This window comes from Amphiura filiformis, chromosome 7 (genome assembly GCF_039555335.1).
Source record: "Amphiura filiformis chromosome 7, Afil_fr2py, whole genome shotgun sequence".
Lineage (NCBI taxonomy): Eukaryota > Metazoa > Echinodermata > Ophiuroidea > Amphilepidida > Amphiuridae > Amphiura > Amphiura filiformis.
The window spans coordinates 52,527,081-52,543,721 of NC_092634.1; the positions used below are offsets into that span (position 1 = coordinate 52,527,081).

Below are 16,641 nucleotides of genomic sequence, written 5' to 3' on the forward strand. Positions count from 1 at the left end.
CATGTTTAGCATTTACATATGTTTACAAATCGAGGACAAGATGGTGTCTAGAATGGTGTTTAATATCTAGACACTGTTTTTCCAGTGCATGTTTTAAATTTCACTACCAATTTTATAACACTTGAGTCAGCAACACAAAGTCAAAATCAAGTGCACTACTTAATTGTTACAAAAGCATTTCAACAGAAGATACTTTATTGTTATGTTAACTCACTTTTCACATTCAAACAATGCGAGTGATCCTTGACCTCTGGGTCCTTTTTTATGAAACTTTGTAACTTCTTAGTTCTTAGCAGACTTGTAGTACTCGAGTACAATACTCGTACTCGAGTACGAGTACGAGTACTTTTTTGGTACTCGTACTCGTACTCGTGCATCAATACTCGTACTCGTACTCGTACTCATGACCAAGTACTCATACTCGTACTCGTACTCATGGTTTGGAATTTTGCAGTAGGCCCCCCTACTCGTACTCGTACTCATGCCAATCTACTCGTACTCATGAAAAAATACTCGTACTCGTAAAAATACTCATGATAGTTTTCCTGTAAGTTGTTACTATCAATCTATCACATAAGATCTGACTGTATTTTCTTGTCTTGCCCATTCAGGCCTGCAGGTACATGTATATTGCACTTGTAAGTCATGATGTGCACAAAGTTATATTTACAGGTCTACACATAGGCCTACATGTACAATGTGTAGGCCTATCTATAATGTTGAGCACATAATATTTTCATGGATTCTGAGAGTAAGACATTTTTGTTTGTTTTCAAATTGTATTTTCTAAATCTATTGTCTCAAAATCGTTGGGTCATCAGTCATCAGCAAAATAAATAAATGAGATTATTACTATGTTTTAAAACTGTCTTATTGAAATAATACTGATTATATGATAAATATAATACTATTATTTATTGTTGTTGATTGTTACCCCATTGTTACCAAGCAATTGTACTAGTAAATGTCTAATAATTTATGTCATTATCAAAATTTTATTATTATCAAAATATTGGATATGTTGTTTTTTGTTTTGAAAAACGTAAAGTTATTTCTTTCTTTAATCCCCCTTGAGCATAAGTAAAATAAAATACATAAATGATTCTCCTACCCGCCCACCTCCTTTTTGGACAATTCTTGACCATTTTTTTTGTTTATGTTTTTTTTTATTTTTGCTTAATAACTCTGTTGCACAAATAATTTTCATTGTAAAAAGTGTTCTGAAGTATACTGGTTGTCACTTTCAAACCCATTTTGCACTACTACCTACTTGACCCCCAGACTATAATAGAATGGGAATTAATAAATTCAAGGCCCCCTCCTCGGTAATATATATCTGGTATTGGAAATTCAACATAAATAGTAAATCCCTCCCTTATCCTTTCTGAAGAAAAAAAAGGCCTGGACAAGAAACATTTATATATACGCCTAAGTACTCGTACTCGTACTTGTACTCATGTATCAATACTCGTACTCGTACTCATGCCTAAGTACTCGTACTCGTATACTCGTACTCATGCGTAATAATTTTGCTGTACTCGTACTCGTACTCGTACTCATGGCCAAGTACTCATACTCGTACTCGTACTCATGGCCAAGGTACTCGTACTCGTACTCGTACTCAGAAAAAGTACTCACACTACAAGTCTGGTTCTTAGGTGACTGACTTCCTAATATTTGTCTTAAGTTCTTGTCTACAATGCACGTTATTTTCTAAACTTAAGGTGTGGGGTACGATCGATAATGGGACCCTGTCCCCACACTGACCTCAAAGATGTCAAAAATCAAGGTTTTGATACTATTAGATAACTCCTAGGCCTACTTGTCTCCTGCTCCTCCTAAGATTTTACACCCAGAATCCTTGTACTTTTGAAAAAGTGTGAAAAAAGCTGTCAAATATACAGGGTGATTTAAAATGAACTGTACCCAATTTCAAAAATAAAAATAAAATACTTACCGACATTTTAATAATTAATATTGTGTTTGTAAGCTGTAACAGGATAGTATGTTTCCTAATATTGGTGAAAAAATAATGTCTTTTCCTCAAATGGTTTTGAAGAAAAGTACATTTTATAAAACACACCAATTTTGTTACTGCGGTAGAGAACACGGATAAACTTAGAATGTGTTGGTCTAAAAATAGGATGATAAATTGAAAATACGATATCTTCTGACTAAAACCACTTATTATCAAAATTCAAAATTTCTACTATAACACTTCTATGATAGTTTTTTGATATGTACAATCTCCGCGAATATATATAAAAAATGGGTTAAGTTGGGTACAGTTCATTTTAAATCACCCTGTATAAGCATTTTCTTTAATGGTTTTCTCACAATTTGTTCAAATGTACAATGACTTTTGAACATAAAAATTAAGAGCTTGAGAAAAATATGGGCTTTATGATTAAATGTATGTAGTGCCAAAAGTTTGAGATCTTTGGCAAGTTGGGGGGGGGGGGTGTCTCATTATATCATCAGCTATTGGTGCTAAATTTTTAATGTGTGTCTCTTGTGTGAATAGACCTGGAAGTGTATCAGAATTCAGAACCGGGGAAGGGCACTTTTTACAGGTGGAATGATCTAGACATCTGCTTGTGAATTGAAATGCTGAATTGAAATCAAAGCTGAATTTCATTTCAATTCCACTTCATTCTTCATCACTCAACATGATTTCAATTCCAATCCAATTCAATTGTTCATTGCTCACGATGATTTCAATTCCAATCCAATTCAATTCATGCCCAGGCCCACTCATTTCAATTCCAATTCAATTCCAATGCATTGAAATGAAAATCGCCCAAAATTCATTTCAATTCAATTCGATTTCAATGCATTGAATTAACATTAGTAAAGAGCAAAAATAAAGCAGGTTTTTTACGCATTTTTGGTACAAAAAGGTCCAAATTTTGGGAAGAAAGTCGACTTTTCACAAAATTCCACCCCTTGGAATTTTTTTTTTCAAAATCGACACCCCCAAAAAAAACCAACAACAAACAAACAAAACACCTGCGTACGGGCCTGGTCGCTTTTATATGAAAGCGAATCCAACTTGTGTCGTACTTTCAATTTGCCACAAAGAAACAAAAAATGTGTTAAAAGAAACTGTGTGCTCCTATGTAAACTAGGGAACTACTTTTGCACTACAAAATAGGTTTGGGCGGTCATCGATATCATCTATCGAAATCCGATAAACAGACGCGGGTCATTTAAATTTTCAACATGCGTCAATATTCAATAATTGGTTCTCCTTTGTAAACACGCAAAAGCTCTTAGACTGTCCCACAGTCTCGGATCCATCTCTGAGTAAATAATTAGAGTTAAAACCACCTTCTCCTTGACTCCAAAGATTAATACCAAGACACCACTTAGTCTAAGCCTTAACTAACAGTAATATAGCAACAAAGTTATAGTGCTCCTGGACCACTGTGTGTCGACGAAAGCTCAATTAATCTGCAGTCCACTTGTTCATTTTTTTTTTTATAACAGCTCGGGTTTATTTATAATCTACATTACCAGTCTTTCTCCATGACCCGAGGGAGGGTTTAAAAAATGGTGCGCCCTTACTCTTATGTAAAAAAAATTGGTGACCAAATTGCGGCGAGTGGGAAAAGCTTAATTTTTTGAACAGTGAGTTCAAACGGCGCCACAGTTTTAATTAATATTTCTCAATCAATTACTCTCAAAAGATTTTCTTTTGGAAATATGCAACAACACACTTTTTTAACTTTGAGTAGGCCTAACTCATGAACTATGGTTGGTATAACGTTCATTTTGACCTTATACTAAAAATATATACCTCCTAATAATTGCTGACCAAATGATGCGACCCAACATAGACTAGTGTCATTTTGATGCCGTATTGAAATTATTTTAGTTAATCAAGAATTGAATTGGATTTGGAATTGAATCAAAATAACTATGAGTGTTGAGTGGAATTCGAATTAAATTAAAATTTACAAGGGAAATAATTGAATTAGAAGCAATATTTTTAGTGCATTTTGATTCCAATTTTTTCAGTAGGCTATAGAGTTGCAACTGGCAAGTTAAGGGACCGTTCACGAACACTTTTTTTGACGTGAAAATTATGGGTCAACCCCATAGAAAAGCATATAAACTCAATTTTCCCAGGAAAATTTGTGGTCAACTTTTTTCCCCCTTAGGAGGGTCAAAAATTTCAGGGCCCCCCTTTTTGCATCAGGCCCCCCTAACAAGTGTTTGTGAACGGTCCCTAACTTAATAAGGTCACTCATTAAAATTCTCCATTACCTGAATAAAATGAAGAATGGGTTATTCCAGAAAATAGATACACACCCCTTATAGAGGAGTTATGATATCCAGACTTTTTGTCCGGTCGTGATTAGCTGTGATTGTTGGAAATCTAGACTTTTAAAGTGTCCACAGGCGAAAAAATCCAGTAGAAAAGTAGTTCAAAATCCGAAATCCTCAATTTGAGAGGCTTATTAGGACATATCCGTGATTTTTCATTCATTTTATTGCATTTCCAAGCTTTTTCCACTAACATTGGCTACTGGAATTCCAGTCGTTTTCAAAAAGCAAACATGGAAATCCAGTCATTCCATTTATTGATAAGTTACTCCTCTATGGGGTGTGCACTTATTTTCTGGAATAGCCCAATATTTGATTTTGTATACACACTTTAACTTAAATAATCTTTACTTCACACAGGTGTAAAAATAATTATTGTTCTTTTTTTCTTTAGAATTGTTATGAATATCGTTGTAAACACGCACTAAGTTTCTTTTGGAGTAATGACAGTTCACTTTACTGATACAATAAAATTTTGTCCATGCTGATAAAGAACCCTGAAGTTCAATATTTATTTTTTTAGGCTATTGACTGAATCAGTAGGCCTTACATCAAGATGCAACCCTTCAGAGGCTCCATTACTGTATTAGATTTCCTAAAAAAGACCATTAAAAAAGACTATATATTAAAATATGCACTGAATTGGAATTGAACTGAAATGCTGGGTGAGTCGAATAAAAAAAAAAATTTGGTGCATTGAAATGGAACTGAATTGAAATGATTTGAAACAAAAAATTTGCATTCAAATTGAATCATATCCAAGAGAGCATGCTGAATGCGAAGTACTGAGTACCGCTTACCGCCCAACCCTAAATGAAAACGGCAAGGGCAGTCAAAATGGCGAACAATTGTGGGTTTCGCTGATGAAGTTTTTCGTCGCAGATTTGAGTTGTACCAGGTGGTCAAGTTACATGGCTTTGTGTATTTTTCTTTCCTTTTAGAATTTGTATTGTTTAGCAATATATGGGCCAGTTTTGGCTGCAGTAATCATCATGAATTCTGATCTTTTAAGTGGTAAGCTTGCAACAAACGCAAACACATGAACAACAACATGACAATTGACATGCATGCTTACAAACTCTGCAATTGCAAATCATGAAAGTAAATGCAAGGCCTCAAAGATACCCACGTATGACGGGCAAACATGCATTCATTTAAATGATTAAGAAGTAAAGCGTAATGTTGTATTATTTTTAACCCCCGAAATGATGTGTCGTCGCCGGTAAAAACGTGAATAAATGGACGATTTTAAGCAATCAAGAGTTTGCACTAATGGTACACTACCTTATTAGCCTGTATCTCGTTTCGGCCAAAGAATGTCTGTAATACATACCTGTTTTTAATGACTTTGCAACAATGTTTCTATTGTCAGCAATAACAGCTTGCATTCATACTTTTGAGTTCATATGGTGAATTCTCGTACACATCATAAATAAGTGAAATCAGAATATCCTGAGAGGAATTTAGGTAACAAATTGAACGACACTGACCTCGCAGCAGCTAATGTTTTCATGTCAACATGGCGAATGAATGACGTAATTTGACATGTCATGAACTTTGATACAACTTCCGGGCAGCTGAACACACGTTTGGGCGCCATTAGCGTGAAACTGTGCTTATGGCAACACCTTTTAAGAGGAGGAGGTTGCGCAGTGGGGTTAGTGATAAGTTTTTCTGTTTGTTGAACTGGCAACCTAGTGTTACCACGGCCATTTGTCAACATGCTCTGACATGGCGTCAATCACAAATAGCATTCAGCAGTGTGGGAGAAAAATATCTTGAGCAAATGGTAAGTTATGTTTAGAGGATCGCATTTCCATCTACTACTTACGTGTTCGCCGGTAAGTCAATACAAAAAGTAAACCATTTTGGGGGCTGTATTTGGTGTAGATGTGACGTTTTGAACAGAGTAAAAAACGACCACGATTTCAGACTTGCTCATTTATACCCGCCGAATCATGTACCAATACACATGTGTGTATTGGTACATGAGATCAGGTATACACTAATGGCATCCACAACCTCTCCCCTACTTTTGGCATTTCGTTACTTCAGGGGGTTTTATTCTTACATGTTATATAGCTGCCTTGTGGAAGTACAGTCAGTGTAAGTGTTATAAATGATTTGCCGACTTTGTTACATCTGATATCAGAATCTTCGCCGACGATTGCCTACCGGCCAATAAAATCCCAAAATCACATGCGGACGTCACACACACAGCTCTCCAGGATGACCTTGCAAATCTTCAAACATGGGAGAGAAAATGGTTAATGGCCTTTAACCCCGACAAATGCGAAGTGTTATACTAAAATGCAGCAAACCTTTTACGAGCGCGACTACCATGATGTTGCAAATTTGGCGCTAACAACGCGTACGGCGCACAGTTCATTCATAAATTTCCACTCAGCAACAACATGTCGCCTTAGCAGCCAATCAGAGACAAGTGCGTGCAACGCAGTATATACGCGATGTATCCTTACAATACGCGCTCGTCAAAGGTTTTCTGCATTTTAGTATAAGAGTTACTAATAAAAGGAAAAATATCATCAATGCTAATTACAACATCCATGGGTCTTCACTACGCATCGTCGATGAAGCAAAGTATCTTGGAGTCACGATTCAGAGTAACCTCAATTGGAAACCACATGTAAATAACATCAGCAAGAAGTCAAATAGCACACTGGGCTTTCTACGCAGAAACCTACGTAAATTTCCACCAAAAGTAAAGGAACAGGCTTACAAGACGTATGTTCGACCAACGCTTGAGTTCGCCTCCTCCGTATGGGATCCTCACACCAAGGACATGGTTTCTCAATTAGACATGGTGCAAAGACGCGCTGCTAGATTCGTTGAGTCCGACTACCATCCTAGACACAGTGTGACCCAGATGCTTGAAAATCTCCAATGGCAGTCGTTAAATGAACGCCGAGCACATAACAAAGTCACCATGTTATACCGGATTGTTCACGGCCTAGTCGCCATTCCAAGTGGTCCACCCTACTTCATTCCAGCTACAAACACAACCAGAGGCCACCACCTGCAATTTAGACAACAACACTGCAGGATCCAGTCATACCAGTTCTCTTTCTTCCCGAGCGTCATTTGCCTGTGGAACACACTACCAGCTTCAGTCGTATCTGCTCCGTCTTTGGAGACTTTCCAAAGCCGGCTGAGTCCACTGGCGCTTCGTTAGACTGGAAGAGGACTTTTTTACTTGCACATCAGCACCACTTCATCTGCACTCAGCGAATCCGTGTTTCCGCTCGCACCCTTTGCACTGCACACAGTACGACTATACTCGGGAGTGAAAACTTCTAAGAGGCCTGTACTTATTGGAAGAAGAAGAACCCTAACCTGCCCAGTGAGAAGGCAGCTAAATGTAAAAATAAAACCCCCCTATATTTAAAAAAGTAAAAAGGAATACCGAGATTTTTATAAAACCCGAAACCACTGGCTACAATACATAATGTTTAAACGTACACACAATTAATTTGTTTAGTAAACATATCGTCAAATTTGAATTTTCATACGTTCCTGTGTACCGTACCAGAACGAAATTACAACCATGGGCATGGCATGAGTGACCACAGAAATTGCTAAAGGGGTAGACCGAATAATCAGTCGCTATACAACATCTGTATAGCGACTGAAGTGGTTACAATGCTAAAGTCCATGGTGGTATTTCACCGTATTTATGTCACTTTTTGTTGAATTTGTCTCACCTGCATTTATATGAACCACTCCAAATTGTTGCTTGTATATAATACGTGGTTTGTGTGTACAATCGACGCAATGTATTCCTTAAATAAACCAATTTGTAGATTTACGTTTTCAGCCCAGTTTCTCTCGTCGCATGCTCGAGTATTTACTTTTAAACTGGCATATGAGCATGCGGCTAAGCTGAATTTATACTCCATCGCCGATCAGTACTTGACCAATGAGATACGCGCTTTTTCCAATATAACAAAAAGAGGTCTATCTCATTGGCCCAAAAAAAATCGCTATCGCTTAGCGATTTAGTTTTAACCTAAGTCTTCCGGCCCGATTTTGAAGCTAGTAAACATAGTGGAGCGAAATGGCCATTTCTCATTATGACCGTGCGTAGCAGTTGAAGATTAATGCTAAATACGGGTTGGCCATATTTATTTCCGTTGTCCATGCAAACAAGATTCGCGATGAGCAGGAAATTTGAAGGTGAGAGCGCAAGAAATTGGATTTTTTGCACATTTCAGTACCCATCCAGAAGCTTGAAGTATTGCGCTCGAGAGATAATTAAGTTCTTATCACATATAGGGTATTGCAGGAATTATACAAGATTATTTAGGGGTGAAAATATCAAGTAAAACACATTGTGGCCGTTTGCAAGTTCAGGATGTAAATATCGTCATCCTCGCCAAATACAAAACATAGCGTAATAGTACGGCACTACTAAAGGGGGTACTACACCCCTGTGGTAAATTTGTGACTATTTTTGCATTTTTCTCAAAACATAATAACACACTGGTAATAAACAATTATGTATATTATTGGGGCAAGGAATCCAATTACTGCACTGAAATTTCAGTGACTCAAGACAAGTGGTTCAGTACGGTATATATGATAGGAAACGAGGTACGTGCTAGCGGTACCTTATTTCTTATCATAAATAACAAACCACTTGTCTTGGGTCACTGAAATTCCAGTGTAGTAATTGGATTCCTTGCCCCTATAATATACTTTTTGTTACCACTGTGTTATTACTAGTTTTTGAGAAAAATGCAAAAATAGACACAAATTTATCGAGGGGTGTAGTACCCCCTTAACTGTGTAATCCCCATAGGAAAGTACAAAAATTTGAAATTTGGACGTGCCAGAAACTTTACGTACATATGTAGAAAGTCAAAAACAGTCAATTGGTATACCTTGATACAAAAGTTATCATACAGTGATACCGTAGTTAGATTTTTTTCAAATAAAATCGCTTTTGTGTAAAATGGATCGCCGTGCTGAAAAATGGTGCATTACTTGCTTTTTTGTACAGTAATTCATTATAAAGGTAGGTCTACAGTCGATGATGGTCACAGAATTTGGAAAAAGACATTTGCCCATAACTTAGCCAATTTTTGTCCTACAGACATGGTTGACCCCTCATTTTTTAAGTTAAATAATCACCTTTCCAAATAAAACAATTTCCATGTGAAATATCCAGGTGGTCACTCGCTTACCAAAGTGGTATGCATGCTCGTCCCAGCACCACAAAAATAAACCCCAAATGGCGTAATCACTAATCAGTGTAAAAAAAGATGGCAGATTTCACTTCAGAAATGGGGTGGGCTTATTTATAACCGGGGAAGGAATAGTGCATGAATTTAAAAAAAACATGAACAATCATTCCCCATTTGTATGCCCAATGACGTACCTGTATATCAATTTCTTAAAATTATAAGTGTGGAATTACTGGAATGTTAATTATCAACTGGTATTTTTTTTTATTTGTTCTTAATATGAGAGCAAAGCATTGATTTGATTTAAGAACTTGGCCAAAATTTAGTACTGGGCTCATACCTGAGTGCACTCTTGTTCCCAGAATGTTTTGAAAAATAGGGGGTGGGCTTATAGCTGAAGGTGGGCTTTAACCCGGGTGGTTATGGTACTTTGAAAACTTGCTTGATTTATTGTTGTGAATGCGTTATGTACGTTTTACAAAAGTGTTGTTGTTTCAGCCCTCTTTACAACATGTAACTCAAGAACCACAGGACCTACAAAAGTATGTGATATTTGAATTCTTACACACTCGCTATGAAATGATCAATGCAATTTTTGCCAAAGCTTACTACTGGTTCGCAAGATGCTGTGAACTACCAAATTGCATGAGTTGAAAATAGTTGTTAACCTTAATTTTGTGAGCCAGGTGACCCTCCTATGGTGCCCTGCAACAAAAGCAAGTCGTTCATTAATCGCTGGTTATCTTCTGTGCCAAAAATAGGGGTGTGATTTTCGGGTAATTTTGCGCTCGGGTACCCGGGGCATTTTGCGGGCGGGTAACTGGGTACCCGAAATTGCAAAAAAAATTTACCCCACAAATTATTGAGCTACCAATGCTAGCTATAGATGTAATTGAATATTAATTTTGTTCCTTTCAGCCTTGGAGGGTGCTGAGCAGCAACCTACACAAGGATTCAACAGAGGCTACCCAAGCTATAGTAGTCCAAACATACAAGAAATGTCATCTTCAGGAGCAAGTGATGAGTAAGTTGACACACTGTTTCTTTGCTAATGCCTGTTTCCACACTTAGTCTGTCTCTGCTCAAGTTGAGAGTAATGTTGGATACGACATTGGAAGATTTGAATTGCACACTTTAACCTAATCACGCGGGCGCGGGCATATATACACGCATAGATGAGCGATTTGAACGTACACAGGTGATGCAAGGTGTAAACGCACTTATTTGAATCTGCCACACTGAAATCCAACATGAATCTGTTCATCAAACTCAGAGTTTAGATACTGACAAAAATCAAAATCAAGCTTGTAGTTTCAGTATGCAGTAACTTAGCTCTGTAATCACAATTGCATGCCCATAACTCGTACTAGTTCAATCAATCGGGTTGAAAATTCAGGTAAAGCATGCTAGGGCACCAATGCAATCATGTATCAAAGGGAATGTGTCCAAAGATTTACTTGGAAAGACACAAGGGCACCCAACAACATAAATTCTTGTTCAGTGGATGTGGTTTGTAAAGAATTCACATAATTTGATTGGTGTATGATATCACAGATTGTATACCTCATCTAAAGATTCCCATCATCTGATTGGTGAAAAGCGCGGGCATAGTTTTGACTAAAGTAACTATTCCCCGGGCATAGTTCTGCGTGTGCTTTGTTCCCAGCGTAAAAATTAATACTACTGTGTGGGCCTTGATGGCTTTTATTTAGGTAAAATCGCCACAGATGCTTCAAAATGAAGTTCAAATAGATAAAATTGCAAAATTTTCCTCACTTCATGCGCACTGGCCCATCTAATAGCAAACCACACACGTCCTTCATTTCGGGTTAAAAATTCATGTGCTTGTAATACCAGGACAAAATATACCCCCCATTTAAATGCTTCCCCGCCACTGGCTAGAGCTACCAAACAAGCAATTTGGTGAGCCCTAGATGCAGATGTTTATTCCCAAATTAAATTGGTGACCATTGCATGTAAGTGATGTAATAGTATGTATACATGTTTATGTACACATCATGTTGGCATAACTCAATGCACTGATGATGTTTGGTTGTATTTCCTTCTTACAGTGACGTTGAGGTTGTGAGTTCATCTCAGTACAAGTATAGAACTTCTGGTGATGTGGAGGTTGTGAGTTCATCTCAGTATAAGTATAACATCTCTGGTAATGTCACATCACCTGTACCACTCAGTACCACACACAAAGAACCACAGGTAATGAATTATAGCATCATTGCGATGCTAATATTTTTTGTCCGTCTGTGTGTTAAGCTGTCTCCACCTTCAAATTAGCTGACTGCCGTACTGCCCTCAAAATGCATCCTTTACCGACGGCTAGTGTCTGACCGATCAGGTCCCTATCTGAATCGACCGATTGGCCGATCAATTCCCTCTTTGATCTGCCGATTCGATCACCGATTACCAATTCCCCAATTGTAAACAATGGCTGCCATCGCCATGAGTAAATTTCACTTGTATGTTGAAAGGGTACTTGTACGCAAAGTATTACCATAATTATGTATGCTCTGAGCACAAAACTACACTCCCGTGCTCATTTACAATACTTAATTTGACCATGATTATTCTAAGTTCAATACCTTTTCCCCCTGATATCCGAGTCCGTCGAATCATTCGATCGCCCCATTTTAATATTGTGTTTACGTTCAAGTCAGTATTGAGTTTTGCACACGGCCCGTAGCTGACACGCACGTGTGTAACCCGGAAGTGTTGAGTTTTGCACGCGGCCCGTAGCTGACGCGCACGTGTGTAACCCGGAAGTGTTGAGTTTTGCACGCGGCCCGTAGCTCTCTCCAATCTGACACTGGCGCACGTGTGTAACCGGAAGTATGCATGCGGGAAATTACCTGATTATCTCAGCTGCGTGCCTGAATCACGGTATGATTTTATATATGTTTATCGCCTACAAAGCTTGTTCTTTTGCTAAATTTCGCTTGATTTAAAGAAAGAAATATACCAATAAATGAATACTTGTTAAGGGCTGGGGTATGAACGTTTGGACAGTATTTATTTTGGGACATTAGAGCACATCAGCCATATCGAATTGCATTCTGAATACGAAGAATGTCATTCTGATATCAAATAATTTTGATTCTTTGAAATTCGCAATTTGATACACATTTTATGGCAAATCATTAAAAATTGATATTTTTGATATTTAACAGTACTTGAAGTCAACTTTATAAATCTGATGATTTATACTTAAAGTGTATGTAGGTGGGATGAAAAGCCGACGATCAATTGAAAATTTTGACCTTTCGTATTGAAGATAAGATTTCCCAAAACACCAAAAAATATTAGGTCTTTTTGGGAAAAAAATCCATATCTTCTATATGAAAAGTCAAAATTTTCAATTGACCGTCGGCTTTTCCTCCCTGCTACATACACTTTAAGAATATATCATTAGATTTATAGAATTTATTTCGAGGACTGTTTTAATATCAAAAATGTGAAAAATATCAAATTTTAATAATTTGTCATAAAATTTGTATTATATTGTGATTTTCAAAAAATAAAAATTATTTGATATCAGAAAGACATGCTTCGTATTCAGAATGCAATTCGATAGGTCTGAGGTGCTTCTCATGTCCCACAAAAAATACTGTCGAAACGCAATAAACGCTCATTTTGGATCCCTTAAGCTTCAACAATTACTTTCATGATATTGGGTGATCGGTGCATTACATCGGCGGATGAAGGAAAAATCGGCCGATGCAGATCACTACCAATAAGCTAATAATCGGCCCGATTAGGAAGCTCCCGATCTGATCGGTCAGTCTCTACCGGCGGCAGTCACTTGCTGTGCCCTCTGACTCTCGGTGCCCCTGCCATGCCTTTTCAATATAAAATCATTAACGAGTAGTAAAACAAAATTTTTGTGTGTGTTTTCTTCACTTTTGAGAAATTAGGAGCCCTTCTCAAATTTTCAGCAGTTGACATGATGCCCTTTTGAAACATTGCAAATTGCCATGCCTTGCCTTTTTAATGAAAATACAAGGCATTTATCAGTTTGCCGTAAAAAGTTGCCATGCCCCAGATCCTTTTAAAATGTGTTGGCTAACTGTCTACTCTCCATTAATCTGACAGTACAATGTATGTCCGTACCACTCTCTCTCTCTCTCTGTTTACACTTCAATTTTTTAAGACATCTGTTTGCTCTTTATTTCCTAAAAATAGTATGGCACTTTGCTAATCTTACTTTGCAAAATTCTATTTCAGAATTTCAGCCCAGATAGCATGGTTCGAATACCCAAGAAGCTGACTCCACCTCCCAACCATCGGGTGAGCAACGTCCAGCGGCCGCAACAACCAGTAGCGTCACAGCAAATACAAAATGGCATCGCAACACTATTGAGTGCTGCCGTGTATACCGCAACTGCTTCACCGTCACCGCCGCCTTCACCACAACAGCAGACTCCGGCATCAAAAATCTATATTATGAACCCACGTGGTGGTGGTAACCATGGTAACCAACAACAACATGGGAACTCTCTTCAATACAGGATGGCACCAACATCAAGCGGAAATCAAAATGTGATGAATCAAAACATCAAACATGAGCAACCCCAAGTGGGGCAGTCTCCGAGTAGAGAAGATCATTCTGAAATTCATCATGATGGTCAAAATAGGCAGCAGCTTGTTCATCAAAGCTATGCTCATCATCATCATGAAGGACATGATAGTAGTGTCCATCACAATATACAATCTGGCATTCTTCAAGCGGCTCTCGAAAGAAGAGCTCCACAGCAGCAGCAGCAACAACAACAACTGCAACATGTAGTTGCACATCAAACTGTAGTTCCACAAACGCACCAAATTAGAGTGGCTTCAGCTGCTCATCAAACTACAGCTGCTCATCAAGCTACAGCTGCTGCTCATCAAGCTACAGCTGCTGCTCATCAATCTACAGCCCAGCAAACTGTTCATCAAAGTCCAGTTTATCAAAATCGAACTCAAATAGCTCAACAACAGCATGCACATTCTCAAGTTGCTCATCAGCATCATCATCAACAGCAACATACAATGCCTCAGAATTACCAACCTGGAGTTGCACATTCTCAAATCGGCCATCAAATGAGAACTGCTCCTGAAGTTGTTCAACAAACAAATCAAACTGCAGTCGCTCATCACCTGACACAATTTCAAAACGCTCAAAACATTGGGTCTCACGCAAGTCAAGCAGCTCCAGCTGCTCACAAGACTCCTGTTTCTTATGTTACTTCAACTGCTCACCAAAATGTTCCTCACACAAATCAAACTCCTCAACATGTTCAGTATCAGAACAGAGTTCAAGTAGCTCAACATCCTATGGTTAGTCAAACTAATCAAACTGGATACACGCAACAATTAGTTCATCAAGGTGTGCAACAGAATAGACCTCGGACATTGTCTTCTTCTGGTCAACAGACATTTGAACCCTATGTACCCACAGCAATGCAGTCTCCTCCTAAGAACACAGCACCTCAAGTTGTGTTAGGTGGAGCCACAACTTCATCAGCGTGGAGGCCGAGGGAAGTAGAGGCAGAGGTCAAAGATCAAGAGGTACCAGAGGTACAAGAGGTCGAGGTCGAGGATTACGTGGAAATGCAACTGGGTTAAACATGAGTCAACATACCTCAAGGTAATCACAATAATCATGGTACACTATAGAGGGTATGCAATACAACGTCACTCATGACAGAGTCATCCTCATTTAAATAAAATTCTGTCCTCCATAAGGTGCCACGGGGCAAATCGCATGATAATACATTAAAACAGGTGATAGGTATGAATGGATGTGGAATCGATCTAGAGACCTGTCCCTCTGTCATCTTAAGCTATTTTAGAACTGTCCTCCAACATGGCTGCCATCTCAATTGTTATACCGTTCCGGTTGGTTTATTGCATACACTCTATTAGTTACCGTTACCCCCTGTTTGTTCACGAAATACGAGAAAATATCTACGGTCTGGTGCCGTATTCCATGAAAACAGGGGGTAACAATTTTATACTTTAGTGAACATGATTTATTATCTTACGACTTGTTTGTAAACTTTTTTTGAAGGAATTTAATTTGACAATCTTACGGAAAAATAGGGCAATTTCTTCCTTGTTTTATTAACAGTGCAGCCATGCCAAGTGTGAAGTATGCGCGCAAGGTTTAGGATATCACACGAGTCATGTTACGCAGATGCGTGCGTGTTAGGACTACGCAGGTAATATGGGAAATATTATACCTGCCCATATATTAATGAGGAGTGTGCAGGTAATAATTTTTATCCAAGTGGTGTTTGACCAATAAGATTGCAGAATTCTTATCAACTAAAAGATAAATTGCTTACTCTATACTCTGTTCAACCTGGGAGTGGTGAGACACACAACATTATTGATTGATATAGAATGACGTACACCTACGCTAGGTACACTGACTAGCGTAAGCTAAATGTGAATCTAAGTGAACATAACTTTGGACTTCATTGTTTGTTGTGCATTTTAAACAAAATATTTTGGTACTTCTGGGTTGAACATGGGACACAGTACAGGGCTGTACCTTAACTTTTATAGGCACTAGCCAGTCAGGCCGGTTACTTCTAAGTCTTACTAGCTTGATCTGGGAGAGAGAGTACCGTATTGAGTGAATGGTTATTATTTTCTAAAATTATATTTAAATCATGTTGTTTCCCAATCTCAAATTGAAAAACAAAATGTTTATCGTTTTGCATTTGAACTCGTCATTTTAAGGGTATACAATGTATTGTTGGTCAAAGCAGCAAAAAAAATGTAGTTCACAGCATCTTGTGAATGGTACATGTAGTGAGCTTTAGCAAAAATTGCATTGCTCAATTCATAGCGAGCGTGCAGAAGAATTCAAATATTACAGACATACTTTTGTAGGTCCTGTGGTTCTTTGTAAAGAGGGCTGAAACAACACTTTTGTAAAACGTACATAACTCATTAGCAACAATAAATTAAGCAAGTTTTCAAAGTATATGATTTGTAGAATGAACTTTTGCAAAACACCAAAGTGTTATTTTTCAATAATATATTGATTCAGGTAATGAAAATCTTTTTTTTTTGTTGGCTGCATCGACCAACAATACCTCGTATA

At 37.9% G+C, this 16,641-nt stretch overlaps 1 protein-coding gene across 1 annotated transcript in view; it reads left to right on the forward strand.

The window, feature by feature from the left end:
* Nucleotides 1–8,504: 8,504 nt before the first annotated feature.
* Nucleotides 8,505–16,641, forward strand: part of LOC140157938 (uncharacterized) — a 29,393-nt gene continuing 21,256 nt past the window's right edge. Inside the window, exons 1-5 of the mRNA XM_072181186.1 lie at nucleotides 8,505–8,523; nucleotides 10,452–10,557; nucleotides 11,606–11,750; nucleotides 13,773–14,913; nucleotides 15,006–15,174. Coding sequence (XP_072037287.1) covers nucleotides 8,505–8,523; nucleotides 10,452–10,557; nucleotides 11,606–11,750; nucleotides 13,773–14,913; nucleotides 15,006–15,174 — 1,580 coding nt within the window. The remainder of the gene's footprint in view (nucleotides 8,524–10,451; nucleotides 10,558–11,605; nucleotides 11,751–13,772; nucleotides 14,914–15,005; nucleotides 15,175–16,641) is intronic.